This window comes from Adiantum capillus-veneris, chromosome 26 (genome assembly GCF_014529385.1).
Source record: "Adiantum capillus-veneris isolate H3 chromosome 26, ASM1452938v2, whole genome shotgun sequence".
NCBI classification, from domain to species: domain Eukaryota; kingdom Viridiplantae; phylum Streptophyta; class Polypodiopsida; order Polypodiales; family Pteridaceae; genus Adiantum; species Adiantum capillus-veneris.
Window position 1 is genome coordinate 93,357,919 of NC_140956.1, and position 20,643 is coordinate 93,378,561.

Sequence of the window (20,643 nt, forward strand, 5' to 3'; positions counted from 1 at the left end):
AGGGATACTGATGGGTTGACAATATTCTACTCTATGACTTTATGAAACGGAATTCCCAAAATTGAATATGATTGATTTGTACTCTCATTTGACTCGTTTGAGTGCAGGAACTGAAAGACGAAATGGCTAGAACATTTCGGTCTCATAAATCTCTATAGACAGATCGCAATAAAGATTAGTTAATCCGGCATCAGTGAGGTTCGGGATGGATCTAGATGTGGTTACTAAATACATTGTTGGCAGTCAGGGATTTGGAATGAAGTTTTCTGTGATTTGTCATGTGATGTCCTATGATGTGACTGTCGTCTTTGTACAAGTGCTAGATGTGTCGGGTCTAGTGCGTCGGTACTTAGAGTCAGTGTCTACTGAGACAGTTTATGGCCTCTTTCTATTTTGCAGGTGTAATCGAGGGCGATTACAATTCTTTCAAGAGGGGGGTATGTCACAAAGGGATGACGTGTCAACACTCTACCGACGCGGACAGGGCTGTTCGAAATTCCACAGTTCACGGTGACTGGCTGACGTGGCAACAGTATGGAACTCCACGATTTGCGTTGACTTGTTGACGTGGCAGAGTGTACGGACTTCCTCGTTTTACGTTGGTTGCTGACATGGCCTAGCCGTACAAATTTCCGCAATTGGCGCTGCTGTTTTTATTGGGAGATTTTTGACCAGTTGCTTTTGGGACTCTAATGCTTTTATGTTTCATGCTTTTGGGGCTCTACTTTTAGCATCCCTTGTAATCTTTATAAGTGATCCAAGGGGGGGCTTACTTCTCAGAGCATCTGGACGCAGAGTCTGAGAGCAAGCACCCGCGGGAAGTTGTACTTTGCTCACAGATTAATATAAAAGAAATACCGAAAGAGGCGCCAGTCTTTGGGTCCAATCTCTCTTGGCACGGAACTACGCGGGGCCGTGTCGACTCTCTCTCGTAATTTGTGAATTGTTTTAAGGACTCTCTGCTATGTCGCGACATAATCTAGACTTGGGGTGTCCAAGTTTGTTACACGGGCAAAAGTGGGCATTTGGGGGCAGAAAAGTAGGCATTTGGGGGCAGATTTGGGGCTGTTTGGGGGACACATTTGGGGCACTTTTGAGGGCGGGCTTGGGGGCAGTTTTGGGATTGTTCAAGAGTTGATTTGGGACTAAGTTGAGGTAACTCAAGCCTTACTTTTAGTCAACCGTTCCGGCCCCATTCTTGTTCCGGCTCCCACCCATTCCTGTCTTGTTCCGAACCCTCCCGTTCCTGTTTCCCATTCCGTTCCGGGCAACTATGCTCCCACTCCTCTGTCTGTCTGTCACTGTAAGAATCACTAGTGCATAATCTAAGAAATAATTCCTAGAAGAATGTAAACGAATCCTCCCATGTCACAGAGACGATCACTCGTGTAGAAGCGATCTATCCGAGATATATTCACTGATCCTACTCTACCGTCAGAGTGAGAGAAATATAAGTTCTCTTGAGGCCGCACAAAACCTGCATGCTGCCAAACATCTGAAATCCTCAAGGTCATACATAACTGCTCTCAAGCTGCCAACTCAGCCCCGTGCATAATAGCATGACTACCTCCAATCCTATTTGAGGGATCCTCCAACATGTTGAAGTCTCCCCCAACACACCACTACTCTGCATGCGGCAAAGACTCTACAATATGTGATCAAAACTCAGCTCGTGCACTTGCCACATTGGGCGCATAGATGTTCAAGAAGCCTATGAGGCAACCGTGAACCTGCATAGTAATCCATTGGGCCCTACCTAGCACAATAATACCTCTGTCCACAATGGCGTTCTTCTTCGCAATAGATGTACATACCCCTCCCTGAATGCAGTGTTGCCAAGAAACGCGTTTCTTCACTCATGAAACGTACGAAATGTTTCAGAAACGTTTCTGTATGAGTTTGGACGTTTCAAAGGTAAAGTCAAGGCTCATGTTACATGTAAACCTTGAAGCCTCTTGTTCTTTGTTTCGGTCGGTCATGAAATCCTCAATGTCATGAATGTAGCTTCTGACTTGCTTCTAATGATGAAAGTTAGTCCTATTCTCCCTCTTTTTCATGTCTAATTGTAAGGTAATGCTTAAAACATAGATCTCACCTTATACCACTTAAACTTACGTACATTTCTTTAGTTTGTACGAAACTTCTGTTTTGGCGTATCTTTCTCGGACGAAACCATTTCGAAACTTCTGAAACTCATTTCAAATGAAATGTTTCGAAATTCCGTGGCAACTATGCCTGAATGCCTCCAGGCCCAAAAGCAGCTGACCAAAAAGTCTCATAGTGGCCATGCAAAATCTGACCACATCGCCGAATGCGGTTCTCACAAAGATGATGCTCCTGGAGCATAAGATTATCAATCATACCACCCACAAGGCATCTCTCAAGCTCTTGACGCAAGCGGCCTCTCTGGCACTAAAAACGGGACCCACCTAAACCTTGTACATTCCATGAGACAATCCTCATGGGACCAGTGAGAAAAGACCCATGTTGCAACAACAGCCAATCTCGCTATCTTCGAGGCCGATTTGCATGGGAAGTAATCGCACCCGAACGACCTCTAGAAAAACGCATCTAGAGTCCAGTCCCACCCAATCCTAAGCAGAGGGTGCAATCCGTAGGGCTACATCCTCTGACCAAGAATCCTCATGTACAAATGCATAGCACGGGGGGCTCTGAGTGTCAACAAACGTGAACCACAAGGTATCTCATCCTGCTGCATCCGGTGTCACACTGAACTTGGGCCAAAGTGTCTGTACTAAATCTGTCACCCCCAGGTCCCCTGTGTGGTGTGAAACTCAACAGCCTGGACCTGGAGCCTGTCAAGAACTGTGTAGGGTCCACTCTGTGTGATCCCTGTCGCACAACGGAAAGGAAAAACCTACCGCTGTATCCAGAGCCTCGGTTCCTCTGGCTATTAGAAAGAGGACGTGAACTCGAAAGCAAGCTGCCTCAAGGTCGGGAGAAGGGTCAGCGAGGAAATGGGTGAAGCTGTAGTCGAAAAAATCTCATTGTCTGTCAATATCAAAACTGGTCTGCCAACGGGGGACTGCTGCAAAAGGAGAGGCCTGAACCAGAAGTGGCATCCTCAAGTAGGGTTGTCCCTCTCCAGCCATTCGCCTAATGGCGAAATCTCTACCAAGAGAGCGTCTAGTTGCAGATGAGTGTCTAGTCCCCTGTGCCAGAGAAGGAGTGTGGGATGGATCGGGTGATGAGGCTGAAGGCCCAGTAGGGGAAAGGGGGGGAGCAGGAGGTGGGGATGGAGGAGGGAAAGGGAGGGGAGGTGACGGCGGAACAGAGGAGTCTGAAGGTGGAGGGGGAGGAGGTGATGGCGGTGGTGGAGCTGAGGTGGAGGGGGGCTCCTCAGAGGACTCCTGCTGCAGAGGGTCGAAACGGTTCCTTGTCAGAACCCAAATGCTGCTGAGCTGCAGGAGGTCGGCCACTAGGGGGGTGCAGTCTGGCGAGCCCGTCCTTGTTGACGACAGCTAGCACCTGCTGTCAGCCATCAACTGCTACTGGCAGACGAGGTGCCACTCGACCTTTACTGCTACAGAACCCTTTCTCAGAAGGGCAACCGAACCAGGACAAGGTAGGCCAACACAGTGATAAGCAAAAGGGGTTTGGGGATTGACGGGCAGCGGCCGGAAGCGAGCAAGGAGGGGGCGGGAGGGCAGCAAGAGTATGGAAGGGGAGGGGAGGGGAGGGGGCGAGGATGGCGCGGGGAGGCTGGGCACGAGCAGCGTGAGCTGGGGGGGGGAAGGGGATGCGTAGGGCCGGGAGCAGAGCAGCGAGCCATCTCGCTAGCACAATTTGAGAAGGTTCTTTTTGTTCTAGCTTTTAGAGGGCATAGCCTATATAAGAGAATCACAAGTGCATAGTATGGAAATCAGAGCACGGCAAACTTTTTACCAACATGTTTTAAACGAATCCCTAACCGTGGGCCTGCATACCCTCCAGAATCCAAACATTTTCACTTTGGTGACTCGAACAGTCAGGGAACATACCTGAGCATTATCAAAGTTGGTGTACTCAAATAGTTCGCTTTGCAATATTCATAACCAGCTCTCGCCCCATGCTATAGATATAAACGTGAAGTCATGTTCAATAACACAAGACAAGACTGAGCTACTAAGCATGACAGCGAAGATAATTTCAGCCTAAGGTGATTACTTTATGTAAAACAGTGCTCCAACTGTTATATGCAGCAGCAATTGCAAGCTGGTCTGATTGCTGTCCTCGGCAAATGCTAACAGAGCTGTCATTAGATTTCTTAGCATCGACAAATGAGCGCTTTGCCTTTTCTGCAGCAGATATCTGCACGAACAAAAGACCATCACAATTCTCAGTTGCCATGTACTAGCTACTAGATTTTTCAAGTAGTGTGACAAAGAAACCTCTCACTGACCTGCTCTCGTGGAGCAGAGAAAGGAGACTTGTAGCTCAAACAAGCTGCAATTGTCAGTATTGGACTTACACATCCAAGGACTGCTCCATACAATATCATCTGCAACAAACATGGAAATTAACAAAGATATCTTTATAAACGAGACGTAGGGGCAAAGGATTTGGATTGTAGAGGGTGTTTCATCCCAAGAAAGAATTAGAATTTCAAGGCACACCTTGCCTACATGCACATCGACCGGTAGCTTGGCAAGATGGAAGCCCAGAGGGGTCAGTTCTTCGTTACTGTCCAAAGCCCCGACCTATATCAAACGAGGCATCACTCAATCATGAATTACTTGTATGATTTCTTGAATGCTTTGTGAATGAGCACACGTTTCTTATTTAAATATTATCTGCAATAAGCACACGAAAAAAAACTAGCCTCACGAAGTGTATGAATGGCAGAATCTACAGCTTCCATCTTTGGATGTTCAATAGCCTGGAAGGTCATGTCATAGAGGTTTGCTTAGACTACTTGGAAAGTTATTTATCCAGTAAAAGATGACAAAAATTAAAACTCCGTTAGCAGCGATAACATTTAATTCCCAACCTGTAAAGCAGAAAAAATAGTTTTCAACAAGAAAGACCCCTCTCTTCTGACTTGTCCTATTTGTACTTACGCACTTTTAGACAACTCAGTGGAGAAAAAACTTATCTTTTCGAGAAAAGCTCCAATCTTGCCGAGTGATAGAGATTTTATTTGTAAACAAAGCTCCACCAGTGGAACACGCAGCATCTCAGGTAGCTACAATAGCCAAGGCAGTCAGCTACTTCTCTCTGTTTTGATAGTAGTTCATAAACATATGTCTAACATACTTGGAATGGGCGTAAAAGGTCTTGAAACCGATACTTGGTGTATAAAGCAAAGCAATAACCAGGCTGCACACGCCCTGCTCGTCCAGACCTCTGCTTTACGTTTGCTTGAGATACCCAAGCTTCTTCCATTCGGGACATTCCCTAAACAGAAGCCATAGAGCTATAAACCAAAAAAATCTACAAAAAACATCTTCACTTCTAAGTCAGCCAGCACATCAACACTGTAACAAATCCCTCAAAGCATAATATATGAAATTTCTCAAAAACGGTCCTATGAGAAAAACAGGTTAAGTTGAAACCTCAGCAAAAACACCCAGATACTAACTCAATACCCAAAATATAAAGTAATGAATACGTTTAGAATACGAGTCCAACAATAAACATCTGTTTGCCTCTTCCTCAAATATCAAAGAAACAAATTTTAATGTTAATTGTTCAGTTGTAAAAAAGTACAAAGAAAAAGATTCATAGACTAACCCTGCGAGGATCATATCGCATTTCTTTGTGTTTTCCACAATCAATGACATGCACAACATCCTCAATTGTAATGCTTGTCTCTGCAATGTTCGTTGCAACCACTATCTAAAGCAGCAAGAAAAACAATATCAGAAAGCAAAAACTCAATTCTAAGCCAATAAAACTGATTTTCTTCATAAAGACCTAAACCAGTGGAAAGCCCAAATTGGCCATTCAAAGGAAAGTGCAAGTTATACACTCGTACATGACAAAATAACAATCAGCTTCATCATGCTTACCATTCAATATGTCCCCAATAACATAACTCAGTGGTCAATAGCGGATATGGATGTAGAATAGATGCCCGTGCACGCACATAAAAACTTTTTCCTTGGATTAAATCATGCCAATTGTATGCTCACACAGAGACACACATACAAGTACATAAACGTGCATGCAGTAATACAAAGGTCTCTTAGTGTTTCTGGCATGGCTCCTGAAATGCAAGGCAGACTCGCACTAAACAAAGCATTGAAAAAAAACTTTTATCCATTTGTAACTACTGTTAGTACATAAATCACCCGACCCTGAGATGAGCAAGCAGTCAAGGTTCAATTCAGAAATGAGACTAGAACCGAATCTATGCTTTAAAAGTGTGTACAGGGCAATACACAGATATCTTTTGAAGTACTGTAGCCCAGCTACAGTGCTTTTAGTCTTATAGTGGAGTGTCAGCATATGGGAGAGTGTTGTGTGGCAGTGTCTCTACACTGCTGGTAGTCTCTACAGTAGAGTGTTAGCATAGGGGGGTGGTGGTGCTAGAGTCTCTAGTCAAGATCAGTTGGACTAGGGGATCTATTGAGATGCTGACCTGGTGACTTTTGGACGAGCATTTTGGCAGGAGCAGGACTAGGGATAGCCAAGCCATCTGCTTGGCCTAACGCCTACCTGGTCTTTCATTGGCCACACCCTATGGGGTATACATCATCTAGTCACCACCTGTAAGAGATATTTCATCAGACATATCAGTTGCGACTATTAATAGCTTGGTGCTAAATTCACCATCACCTTAGCTGATCAATGCACAGTGCTACCCCTCAGCATAGTGGAGCACACTCCATTACAGGTTGTTCGTCTTCCCCAGGTGGCTGGAGGCTTCCCATCGCTCATTGGCCGACCTTGGTTGTGGCATACTAATTTACTAAGACATTGCATGATTGGGGAAATGACGCTATGTGGTTCACAAATCTTGGTTACCCAATGTGACCTGTTAAACTATGAAATCAGGTTGATCCAAACATCCAACAAAGCTTCCTCTCTATCCAATCCAACCTAGAGCACCGTCTTGACCATGCCATGGATGGACTTGTCTTGTGAAGCCTGAATCCCTACGATATTATACAGTCACCATCCACCCCGTGCCAGAAGCTGAGCGCGTTGCAACTAGTCCCCAAGATACCTCGTCTCCTGCTTGTTAATCAGTCTAGATATAGTTCTAGCAATACCGGGGCACGAGGTTGCAATGACACCCTTGATAGGCAAGCTCCGCTTGCATTATCAAGACTATGCTGGACATAAGGACTTCTATATCATGCCACTAGAAGGGTGTGATGTTCTCTTGGGGATGCACCAAAGGAACAATGTGATCATGGATGCTCGTGCTAGGAAGCTCTAGATGAAGAATGTAAAGGGCAAGGATCTAACCATTGACGTAAAACTCAAAGGAGAGTCTATTCCTCTTGTATTAGCGTCTACCATTTCTATACTACTAAAATCACATTTTTCCGCTTACATTATCTTTTTTAGAGTTCATCTAATTTGGCTTAGTTAGAGTCAAAGCATCTAGATTTTCTCAAGCCTCATGAAGTTTGCTTCTCCAAAGAATTTGAGGCGATTACCTCCTAAGCGACAAGAAGATCACACCATCGATTTGATTCCACTCCAAACAGACCCTCTTGAGGACAAGAAGAAATCGTGAGCCAAGTCAACGACCTACTGGAAAAGGGTTTGACCCAACCACGTTCATCCCCTCTTTGCTCATCAATGCTACTTATGCAGAAGAAAGATGGATCTTGGACTATATAGCTCTTAATAAGAAGAGTTTTTTACTACCCAGGATCGATCATATACTTGACAGATTGCAGGGTGCTACTTGCTTTAGTAGGATCGATATGAAGACTAGATACCATCAGATCAGGATCGTTCTTAGAGAAGAACATGGGGCTGCATTCAGGACGTCCTTCGGATTGTATGAGTTTTTGGTGATGTCGTTTGGGCTTACCAATGCTCTTGCAACATTCAAGAGGATGATGAACATGATTTATCGAGAAAACAGGCAGTATGTAGGCACATTCTTTAATGACATCATTGTTTTAGCCAAGTCCGAGGCAACGCGTCAAAAAAATTTGGCACGGGTGTTTAGAGCATTGTGGGAACATAGACTGGTGATGAACGGAAAGAAAAATGAGTTCTTTATGCGAGTGATACACTTCTTGAGGCATATTGTTATGTCTGAGGGTGTTAGCGTGGTCACCTTTGTGGAATGCTCATGCTGTGAGGAATTCTGGGGCTTTTGTACTTACTATCGACGGACGTTCATCAGATGGTTTGGGGAGGTTTCTTTGTCGTTGCATGCCCTTGCATAGAAAGGTGTACCATTCACTTGGGGACCGTCCACACTTTACAACATTTGAGTGACTTAAGGAGACAATAACCACATGACATCCTTTGCTACTCCACACTTGTAGAAGTCTTTTGAGGTCTATTGCGATGCATGTGGTAGCAATTTGGGAGCGATGTTGACGTAGGGGGGCCACGTGGTAGCTTACAAGAATCGGATGCTCTTAAAGTTAGCACAGATTTATAACAAGGAGCTCTTAGTATTGTTTCGTCATGACTTCGATGATATGAAGGAAAATCTTGTTCTCATTTAGATTTTGGCATCATTTTACATACTACAAAGACAGTTGTAGGTTATTCTGTCAAGGTTACTTACTTGATGCGAAAAGCAAAGCTATGTCTAACAAGGGCTTTGAGAGAAAAGTGTTCACAGAGTGCCATAGAGGGATAGACACGACACTCAAGGCAGTCAAGGGTTACTTCTATCTGCCTCACTCAAGGAGGATGTGAATTAATTTGTGTGTACTTGTTTGGTATTTCTAAAAGTGAAGTATGATAGACATAAATCAACACGACTTTTACCTATTCTGAATTGACCTTGGAGGACTCAAGGTGGGCATTACAGACTACAGTATCTAGACTATTGTAGATAGGTTCAGTAAACACGCTCATTTTGTACCGATGAAGAAGACAATGAAGTCTGATCATTCAGCTAAGCTGTTCATTGCATAGATCTTTCAGATTCAAAATATAATGTGTCATACAGAGTTCCCATGTTTACTAGTTTTTTTCGAAGAGCAGTGCCCATACATTTGGGTGCAACACTCAAGTTCTCTTCGCTGTTTCAGCCATAGACGGATGGGCATTCCAAGATCACATGTGGATCAAGCGTCGAGTAGTCTAGTGCAATGCGTGCTGCACAAATCACAAAGATTGAGAGAAGAGTCAACATTTTGTCTTTGAAATTTTGGGGGTATTGAGCTGACGCTACTCTGCCAGGAGATAACTATTTGATAAGTACAGATGTTGCACCATCATATGTGATGGGGTAACATGATGGGGTAACATCATATTTGATGTTACATAACGTCATATGTATGTTATGGTTGGAATTCCAGTGAGTGATTAAATTGTTCAAATAAATGATGTGTACTCTTTCAAATTGGGGTTTGTTTTAGTATATGTGAGGTATGATGGCTATGATGATGACTTTAGTGCATCGAGACATCAGTAAAAAGGTCAATAAGCCTTGATGTGATGACTAAATAGTTCATTGTGATCATAGTTTGTTTGAGAGGTCTCACCGAGGACTGATATGTGAATGTGATTGCTGATTGTTGTTTGTGCTAGTGCATGCTTTGTGATTTGTACTGCCTTGTGCATGATAATTAATGGAATGTCTCCATGGAGTCAATGTCAATTGAATCCTTGTTTTCTATCTATTTTGTAGGCATAATCAAGGGCAATTAATCTTCTTTAAATGTCTAACAACTACCTCTATATAAGAAAAGACATGCCACAAAGTCTGGACTATGCATTGTATTGAATCCAACCGCTCTCTATTCACCCGAAAATATGAACCTCAGAAACCAAGCATACCAAGATGACAAAAGATAATGGAAAATTAGGACAAAGTAACAATCACAAGCAAATCTGGCATATTCAATCCAAAGGACAAGAGATCTAACCTTACGCACACCTCTTGGGGGGATTTGAAATGCTCTTTGTTGTTCGATAACTGAGATGGACGAATGCAACACAAGTATCCAATTGGATGAAGCGCCACCAAAATGTTCTGAGGCAACTAGTCTATTGACTAAAGAAAGTATATCTCCCATTCCCTGCGGAGAATAAATAAACATCAAGAGAAAATCCATTCCAAATTTAGCATCAAAGACGTAATAATTCCAGATTTAGAGTCACAGAGGTGATCCAGTTCTTTTCCCATAAATACAGCACCTCTCTCCCCTTTTATGCCCCTATATAGAACTGTCACGAGAAGGATGGGCACTGAGAAGAAATTGAAAAACCGTTCACAAACATCAGGGGAGGCCTTTATATTTAGATAGGCCTCTGCTAATGTGATCAACTCAGACAAGTCAGTATGCTCTTCACAACTTATTTTGCAGATCAGTTACTCAAGCCTCTGAAAGAATAAAAAAGAGTGTTAGAGACTTTAGGTGTGCGTGCATGAATGAAAAACCTGGCCAACCCCAGCATATAGCCTTTCATCTCTGGTGCTCTCTTCCCATGTCTCTACCGTTTTGACTTCCCAGACTCAGGTTAGGTTTTCTTTCAGCATAAACTTTTGAGATTGGTGGTTTTGCTTTTAACTAGTAGTAGCCTATCAATTTGAGCTTATATTGATAAACCGTTGCAAAGTTTCCATATGACATGCTTTTAGGAGATGAATGAGAGCCTAGGACTCCAATTTCATCAACTCAAAACTGGAGTGATTGTAATGAAGAGCTCACTTAGCTCACTTTGCATATCAGCTTCTTGTGATCTGGAACTGAAGCAAAGGCAGGAAGATACGTGTTTAAGTTGTTTAATTTTATACTTTGTATTTGGAATTGTTGTCTGTTCTTCCACAAATGAGTGGTGGGAGATGTCAGCATTCTCTATATTCAATTGTGGTCCACTTCAGATTTGAAAGGCCAAATTTTAAATTCCTAAAGTGTCTAGCTACCCACTTTATAAAGTGGGCAGCCTCTGATTTGAAAAGCTCTAGATTTTGGGCGCCTCCACCAACAGAAAATCAGCCTTCAAACTCAGCCATCCCCCTTTTTCTCTCATTGGCAATTTTTCTCTCTCTAGGTCAATCCGAGAGCCCTCAGAGAGATCAGACTAGGATGCCAGGCCACAGATGAAGACCCTCACAAGCTGCAAACGGCGAGCTTTTGAGGAGGCACAGGAGCTTGAACTCTATTATCTATTCATGAGCCAAGATAATGTGACAGCATGGTGTAATCTCAGAAAGCCCCACCCAACCACACAAATTGAGGACCTACAGACATGGCATGACTACACAGAGGTTATATGAGGTACCAGGGCAGCCTCCGATCCTAGAGCCACCTGAGCCACAACCTACCAGGTCCACCTTTTTTTGTTGTAGATATGGTGGCAAAAGCCATCCTTTGACCAGCACCAGCTCAACTAATCATACTGGACTACAGAGTGAGCACCTCATGTACAGAGTTGACACCATAGCCCAGTTGATCGCACACATCTTCAACCGGGGTATGGTGGAGGGTTTACCAGAAGATAGACTAGGCACACTATCGTTCCTATTCACAAATCTGACCGATCTGCCCATGTCACAAATGTGATCACTAGCATAGAAACTTTCTATCCTTGATAGATAAACACCCCCTAATCTAGGGTTAGACCGAGAAAACGAGAGGCTAACTGAGGGTCGTATAAAGCCTGCATGCTGTCATACATCCGAAATCCTTAGTCATACATAGGCGTTCCCAAGAAGCTAACTCAGCCCAGTGAACAGCAGCATGGCTGCCTCCAATCCTGTAAGAAACTAGGCAACTAGGCTCTCCTGGATCCTCCTCCCAACCTCCCTTTATAGGTGGGCTCCTAGCCCCTTGCCCTAGACGGATCCCCTGTCCACACTGCCTAGCCCGGCCCTTGGCCGTAGTCCTTGCCTAGCCTAGTTCTTAGGGTACAGGACCCGTGTCCTGACATTACTCCCCCCTTAAAGAAGAGTTTTCGTCCTCGAAAACAAAAGTGGGAAACTTCTTCTTAAGAATACTGATGTTCTCGTTATTGATGTCCCATAAGTGAGCCAGTTGTCTGTATGACCGATAATTGGTGTAATGAGGAGGTTCAATTAAACTAAGAGGAATATCTTGATTTTCAACATTGTTGTCCGTTTACAACCACTTGGGTCTAAATGATAACTCCATATATAACTCACTTGAGTGCTGTAAAGGAGGAACCACAACTAAGAGTCACTTGGGTTTAAATGGTAACTCCATTTATAACTCACGTGAGTACTGTAAAGGAGTAACCACAACAAGGAGTTGTCCAAAGGCATAACCAGTTTTCAGATCTTCTGAAGGTACTGGAATAATGCAAGGAAACCTTGACGTAACTTTCCATGCAATTGTGAGCCAGATTTCCTACTCGCCTGAGTATCTTGAAAAGTCCGTTACATGTTCGTCCCTAATGAAGGTTACGTGCCAACGTACTCTGTCAGCACACCTGGTAAGTCCTTGACGTATGAAAGTATTGACACAATCTCCAACCCCACCCCATGAGGTGTTCAAAGTCGAAAATCGTACTTAAGCAAATTCTAGAATAGGGAGAAAATCATCTATTTAGAAATACGTTGTGTTAACGTATGCTCTTAGAAGATCCTTTAGCACAAGATTACTCTTTGTAATCTTTGTAATCTGCCTATCCCCTTGGATAACTGACAGTACTGAGGTGTGTTTTCCTCACGGTTTACAGACAGTCGTCCTAGATGATTGGTAAACGGGAAATCACAGTAGTGTTTAACATTGGTGAAGAATCAACAATGTCCGAAATAACCATCATGGTTAACTTGAAAAAATCCACAAACGCCCAAACCGAGCCATGACCTCTATTGGTGATTTAGTGGATCCAAAAGTAATCTCAGAGAGATAGGGCACATAGAGTGCAAAATGCTTCATAAGCAACAATCTGTGGAATATGCATGCCGTTCCAAATCAGCCCTTGCTAAACACTAGGGCCCATAACACCTAGTGTGCATGCATTTAGCAAAAACTAACCGAACCTGTAGATCCATAATGATGCTTGCCAATACGTATGGCAAATGTGATGTGCCTAGCACGCAATAAAAGGAATGTAAATAGTTCTGAAAAGAAACTAAATACTTTTAGTTGCAATCTTTTGCAAACCTTCTTGAAACGTCTAAATCACAATAAAAGGTGAAACATTGATCACTTCTAGATACAAACAATGAAACTTTTTCCTTAACAGTTTATAGCCTTGCTATGTGTATAAACAACCATCTGTAATGTTGTTTAGCAGTACTTGTACCTTAACAAGTCCTTCTAAGTATCCGACAATTTCTGGCCACGAAATTGCGCTTGATACGTCGTGCTAAAAATGGTCTGCGAAAACAGATGTGACCAGCACCTAGGGACTTTGTCGTGACACATAATTGAAATAATGGCGCCAGTGTCAGTCCAGAGACTCATATTCTCCACCTGTGGAATATGTCTCGTGTGAGGATGTATAAAAAGAATATCCGTCAAGTACAAGATGTACTTGTGTGTGGAGATAATTCTGAACACTCTACGACAAGAGTGAGAGGGACCCTCATTCGTCGCTCCACACTGGCTAAACCGAACTCCTTGAGTTCCTAGACCATGTTGTATCCCATGTGACAACATGTGCCAAATTGAACCCTACAAGTAGGTTCGTAACAGCATAAGGCAGAAAGATAGATTGGATACTTGGCCAAAAATACTTTGTGCCGACATGCCCTTGGCATGACTCTGTAACATTCAAGCGTACTTATACGTCTTGAAAAACCAAGCAAAGCATACTAAAAATGGAGTAATACCAAATCAATAGATGCATACCTGGAGATTTGGACGTAATGTTCACTTACGCGTATTCAAATGGAGAGGAGCACGTCTCCTACCTGAAAAAACAAACAGTATTGCACTGGGAACCTTGTTTGTTGCCTTTGCAACCTAAGCCCGTGAATTAGAATCTACGTAGTCAAATCCCTTGATAAGACTTCTTTGTAGAAACTGCTCAACTAGGAGATAACGGTGACCATCATAGTTAACCGTGTACAGGTCGATTGGAATCAACTTGAAAAGTGTGTTCGTCTGCTACCGCTTGGTAGATTGCGGAATTCTTTCCTTGAAAGTATAACCGGGAGAAATCAACGGTGATCCTCAATGCAGATCAAACTATGATCCTTAATGCCTATGGGGTGATGTAGCAATCACCCGCCGGGTCTTACCCCAAAACAATATGTCCGTAGACGCTCCGTAGTGCTATAGAGAGAGAAGGACATCCACACAAGTGAACTGCCTAGCTCTTGTGGACAGCCATGATGTCTCAACTGATTGCTGCATCTATACTTCCTTGTAGAAATCAGCTACTGTGAGTTGAAGATTTATCAAAAACGCAACTTGAGTGTCGCACTGAAAACATGTAGTGCAAAAATGACACTGTAAACATCCGTAATGACAAGACTCTTGCTCGGCCATTAATGGCGATGTATATTTCCCTGGATAGATCTGTTCAATCTTGAAAACAATCACCCAAGGAATGCCAATAGTTGGGTCTTACCCTTCTCATGAAATCGCCTCTTAGCCTGTTTGGCTCATAGCCCTTAGGCAAAATAGTGTTCAATCGACGAACCGATGAAGACTAATTTGAGTAGCATCTTAGCCACATGCTAGCTGTGAGTGAGAGCACCTTGGCCCAAGCTGGCTCACGAGCAGAATATGTATCAAAAGCTTCTTAGAAGAGTTTCGTTATTCGCGAAAGAAATAAGAAGAAGAGAGAAAAGAAAAGCATGCTGGGCCGAGGAACTTTCCTTAAATTTGTAGAGTGTGTGCCCAGAATGTGTGCTCTTAGACATCTTATGCCTGAATTGCAGCTTATCCTATAAGCATTCCACAATCTGTCTGTATGACGCTCTCATCGAGAGAGGTAACAGAAAACACAAGTTAAATCTTGACCATCTACCGTGTAGGGTCGTGACTGTATGAGGATGTCTTGAAAGGGGCACCTTGCCGGTGAATCTAGACGAAATTTTAGGTTCTTTTTAGTATTGTTGAGTGTTGATAGCAACCAACAATCTATCCGTACTCTGTCCTTGACAGAGTTGCGAGTGTGTTAGCGGAAGCGTAATGCATGAAGCGGTAGTATTGAATCCACCTCATTAGCATGCCTTGCATACAGAATTGTAAGCCCTTGCGGAGAGTGATGGCCTCAACCGTGAGAACCAAAACCATAAGTGCCTTGCACAGTTTAGACTGGGAGGGATTCTGTGAACTGATGTTCCTTATTTTGCCAATTCCCCTGGCCCTAAAGTATAAATAGGGAAAAACAAGAAAAACTTAAGCTTGGCTAACCTGGTTGTTGTTGTAGCGAGTTGGCCTGATAGTCCGTGGAAGAAAACTCGCCTAAAAAAATGGCGCATAGACATACCTGCTGCACGAGTGGGGTCTGTTGTATGTACAGATACGTCCCTTGTATCATGTACGCCCGTCTGTTTAGCATGAAATAACCTACTGGCATATTGTCAAGCACGTCACAAGTTTGTATACTCATAGCATAGGCCAAACATGGAAGTCTTGTCGTTGCATGATACTTTTCAGTAGACCCACTGTGGATGCTATCATGCCTCAGAGCTACAGATACTCTTGCTCATAGACAAATGTCCTCGTACCGGATTGGCTTGATGATGGAGACGAAGCTGTGCTCCAAAAATCTTGCTTTCCTCCACTTCGAGATAACACAACAAGGAGAGATCTAAAATTAACAACTGACGTAAGACCCAAATCGGGTGATTGATGTGTTGCTATAGGGAGCCTTGATCCTGAAATGTTTTTGATGGTAGACAAATTATACTTACTGATCGGCCTTGCCGAATACCACAAGCAGATAGGATTACCTCGTCTCTATACTCAAAGTTGAGACCGAGTTACCCCGTCTGTGTTCGACCTTGGTCAAGCAAAAAAGTGGTAATGATTTCACAGACAAGCCATACCTGTGTTATCAAATATCCATTGATGATGATCTTGGAGTAATGGTGAATTATGTGGAATTATGTAAATTGCGTTTGCCAATGACTTCGACCTCCGATAATTTTCCAAGCTGTGCCTGGTTGGTTGTAGTCGTGGATATGTTGTTCAAAGCGACCGTTTGGGTCGATTCCCTTTTGTTCGTCACTGCGAGAAGCGACCATTTGGGTCGATTCCCTTTGCATGCCAAAGTTGCAAGCCGTGCCGTACCGACTATATTGATGTCGAGAAAATCCTACAACCAAGGCATGCACGATCTCTGGCTGCATCTTTCCCTTGCGAATGCCCTTGGCCATGCTGGTCATGTGACAGGCCGCTTTGGGTGGTCCTTGGGTGGCCCATGGGCACCCTAGGGCGCCCAATAGTGGGAAAAAAGAAAAAAAAACAAAGTAAAAAGAAAAGCGAACTTGGCGCTGGCAGCAAGCGGTCGTCTGCGCAGGGGGGAAACCAGAGAGGACGCACGCTGAGGGCCGTTTCGAGCCAGGCTGCTGTGACAAACCATCCTCCTTGGCCCATGGCGAACTCGGCAAGCCTAACATAGCCCTGTTTCGCGCAGGTCGAAGTCGCCCGCCTCCCTCATGCAAGCGGCCATTCCCGCGTCCTCTCAGCCATGACGAGTCCAAACGGCTTCCTCTCCCCTTGCTAAGCGGCCATGCCCGCCTGCTCCTCATTGCCCGAGACCTCCTCCCTTCACAAGCGGTCGGACCGTGCCCACAAGCTGCTCGACTTCGTCTTCCCCTTGACTTGCATGGCATGAGAAGACCACGCCCTCCTCCTCCTTTCCCAGAATAGCCTAGGGCTCTGATACCAGGGTAAGAAACTAGGCAACTAGGCTCTCCTGGATCCTCCTCCCAACCTCCCTTTATAGGTGGGCTCCTAGCCCCTTGCCCTAGACGGATCCCCTGTCCACACTGCCTAGCCCGGCCCTTGGCCGTAGTCCTTGCCTAGCCTAGTTCTTAGGGTACAGGTCCCGTGTCCTGACAAATCCTATCCGAGGGGTCCTCCAACATGTTGAAGTGCCCCCCAATGCACCACTGATTTGCATGAGGCAGGGACTCCACAATATGTGACCAAAACTCAGCCTGCGTATCCAGATGGTTGGAGGCATAAACGTTCAAGAAGCCCACAAGGCTACCTTGAACCTCCATGGTGACCCACTGGGCCCTACATGGCACAATAATACCTCTGTCCACAATGGCCTACTGCTATGAATCCACAATAGTCATACATACGTCTCCTTGAATGCCACCAGGCCCAAAAGCAACTGACCAAAATGTTTCATACCTACCTCGTAGAACGTGTCCACATCGCCGAATGCGACTCTCACACAAATGATGCTCCTGTAGCATAAGGATATCAATAGGTCCACCCACAAGGCATCTCTGAGGCTCCTGTCTCAAATAACCCCGATGGCGTACAAATTGTGGTCCTCCAAGGCCCTGGATATTCCATGAGATAACCCTCATCGGGTCAGTGAGAGAAAACATATGTTGTTACAACAGTGAGGAAAGCAATCTTCGAGGCCGGTTTGGATAAGGAGTAGTCCGCATCCGATTGACCTTGAGATTAGCGAGTTTGCAACACATGTCCCACCCATGCCCAAGATGCCGTGCAATCCTCTGAGCCACATCCTCTACCCAAGAGTCCTCATGAGTGTATACCTAAGGAGGAGGAAGTTGCACATCTGCAAAAAAGTGAATAATGATGTGACTGTAGCCTGTGGCATCGGGCCAAGACAGTGTAAACTTGGCCACCGGCCTCAAAGTCTGTACCAGATCTGTGATCCCGAGGTCCCTCGTGCGATGAGAAAACTCAAGGGCCTACGTCCGTAGCCAACCAAATGTCGAATCCAAGGTCCAATCCTGTTGGTCCTGACCACAAAGTGGAAAAGAGTACCCCATTGTAGAGTCAAGAGCATCTGTACCACGTGCTACAAGAAACGGGATATGAACACGAAAGCAAGCCGCCTCTTAGTAAGCATGGGGGTCACCAAGAAATCAAGTGAAGGTGTCGTTGAAGAGGTCCCATCATCTACTGATGTCAAAACTGGAGAGCACCCATGAGGTCTCAACAAAGAGGGGAGGACAAAGGAGGGGCTGCCTCTCCCGAGACAACCTACCTGCAACAAAAGAGCTGCCCAAGGAGCGGTGTGCAGCAAGAGTGTGCTCAGAAGCAGCAGTGTAATCACTTCCGGCAAGGGACTGGGACAAAAACACAGAGACAGTTGCAATCTACACGCTCGACGAAACTTTAACACTTCAAAATACTTGAATAACTGTGAGAGGAAGAGAGAGTAGACAGCATGACTCGAAGGAGTTCTAAGCAAACACATATTGACCCAGAGACTAGAGCCCCTATTTCTTTAATATTATTGCCCACAAAGTACAATTCTTTAGGGTCCGACTCTCTCCGAGACGTTGCGTCCATATGCCCTTGAGAAGTGGCACTCTAGGCACTTATAAAGAGTACAACGGATGCCAAAAGCAGAGCCCCAAAAGCATCAGATCAAAAAGCACTTAGTTCTAAAAGCAACTGTTCTCAAAAGCTAGTGCCAAAACTGCCCAGAGCTACCAACGCAAAAAGCGGAAATCCGTACAGCAATGCCACGTCAGCATGTTAGTGCAAAAAGCAAAAATTCCTTACAACAACTGTCACGTCATCATTTTTACACATCCTCTGTGTGTGTGTGTGTGTGTGTGTGTGTGTGTGTGTCCTTTAGTTTTAGGCCCCTCGACAAGGGACAGTAAGTTGGTAGAGTTAGGATTATTAATTCCTAACCCTTTGGGCCACTCCACAGGACTTCACAAGTTGGTAATTCTTCTGTTTTCTCTTCTTCTAGGTTTTAGGCCCCTCAGCCGGTTCTTGAAAAACTTAGTGAAGCTTGTTCACCAACCGAAGGTCACTTAGATGTCCTAACATCATGCAGATGACATTCAAATGTAGAGAGAATTGATCACGGCACATATGATTCCGTCTTTGACCAAGAGAGAGTGACCACCTTCCTAGGGAGAGTGAGTCTGGGGCGGGAGCGCATTGCACCGATGCATCTATGACCTTGACGCGGAAACCCTAACCCTAAAACCCATCACATACTGCCTTCTAAAATCAAAGCAATCGTCCTCGATTGCAGGGTACAAAATATTCACACTTCTTGCAACTTAAACTCTCACAATTGATCATTCAGTCATGCATTCTTGTGTCATGATGGCCATGCACACATAAAAGCTAGAAGCAAACACCTCGGGTGCGTCTAAAAAATCGATCTTATGGCTAGTTGCTTAGCCAATGCCTAGAAGGTCATTGGTTCCTGCTTATGGTGTCCATCACACACCCAAGATCATATTCTTGGCCAATGCGATAAAAGGTTATTGGATCCTGCTTGTGGTGTCGTGCACACACCAGAAGATCATAGTTCTTTAGTCTTAGTCATAATCATAATCTTTATTCATCATAAATTCGTAAAAAAATTTCTAAATTTCTTTGCTTCAATTCGTGATTCTTAGCTTGCCGTCACTTCTTGAGTAGCTAGAATATTGAAGTCCAACACCAACTCTTTGTTCTTGTGCTTCAATTGGATCGTTCAATCTCTTGCATCCAATCGGGCATGATTCTTGTAGAACCAAGGCATGCCCAATAGAACATCACATCCTCTCAAATCCATAATGTGGAAGTCAACTAGAGGTTGAAGTGATCCAATCAATGGTGTTAATGACGTGTAAGTTCAATTAGCCATTTGTGCTTCAAATGACGTCCCTTTGACATATTCCTCAAATTCCTAATCTTGTAGCTAATTATGGGGAGATGAAATTTTGCATGGAGTTTCAATCAAAGAGAATAAGGGCATCTTGATCTTTAACCTTTCCGATAGCTTTGCATGGTTCACTGGATGTGTCGACGAGAGGAAACCTATCAAATCAGAAATCAATCCAACCGAGGGTTAAGGTTTCTTGTTCTCTGTGCTTTCATACGAGAGAGATCTTTTATTCTTGGGGTTTTCTAGGCAGTCCGAGGCAGCATGGCCGCAAAGGCCACATTGGTAACACCCTCCTTTAATCGGTATTGCACCATCTCTTCAGGAGTCAGTTGTCCATTAGATGTGTTGGTAATTGCAGTAGTTTGCGGTTGTAGGGTACCTTGGGTGGAGGATCATAAACTTGAGTTTCTCTTCTGGGAAGGGGCGGAAATGTCGGTAAAGAGTAGTTCTTTCTTCAAAATGTGATAACCTACTCCGGCATGTGATATGAGTTGACAGATATTTGAGACCACTTTTCCTATACAGTAATCTCGCAGTGAAAAAGATAGGCTCATAGTGTACTTCCCAATCACAGTGTACTTCTCAATCTGTTTTGCAAAAGTAATGTCTCGAAAGGTGGAAATTGGCAAATAGGCGTCCCAAAATCTTTCATTATAAGTTGGAATGTGTTCGAGGGATACATCCTGAGACCAAATGTCCCGTCAAGGAAGCTTGGGTAGAAAGCGAGCTTAAAATCATGTCCGGGTCTTCGGACTGTCATGTTTCTTGGTTAAAGCAGCCCACCAT

At 44.2% G+C, this 20,643-nt stretch overlaps 1 protein-coding gene across 6 annotated transcripts in view; it reads right to left on the reverse strand.

Moving 5' to 3' along the window:
* Nucleotides 1-20,643, reverse strand: part of LOC147423825 (DExH-box ATP-dependent RNA helicase DExH7, chloroplastic-like) — a 172,288-nt gene that overhangs the window by 28,923 nt on the left and 122,722 nt on the right. For all 6 annotated transcript variants that reach the window (XR_015186624.1, XM_086501806.1, XM_086501805.1 and 3 more), the window contains 9 exons: nucleotides 10,020-10,172; nucleotides 5,734-5,838; nucleotides 5,257-5,397; nucleotides 5,096-5,185; nucleotides 4,823-4,879; nucleotides 4,617-4,700; nucleotides 4,403-4,501; nucleotides 4,168-4,311; nucleotides 4,002-4,072 (listed from right to left, as the gene is read on the reverse strand). Coding sequence is in view for 5 of the 6 variants with exons in the window: in XM_086501806.1 (XP_086357932.1) it covers nucleotides 4,002-4,072; nucleotides 4,168-4,311; nucleotides 4,403-4,501; nucleotides 4,617-4,700; nucleotides 4,823-4,879; nucleotides 5,096-5,185; nucleotides 5,257-5,397; nucleotides 5,734-5,838; nucleotides 10,020-10,172 (944 nt within the window). In the remaining variant the exon portion in view is untranslated. The remainder of the gene's footprint in view (nucleotides 1-4,001; nucleotides 4,073-4,167; nucleotides 4,312-4,402; nucleotides 4,502-4,616; nucleotides 4,701-4,822; nucleotides 4,880-5,095; nucleotides 5,186-5,256; nucleotides 5,398-5,733; nucleotides 5,839-10,019; nucleotides 10,173-20,643) is intronic.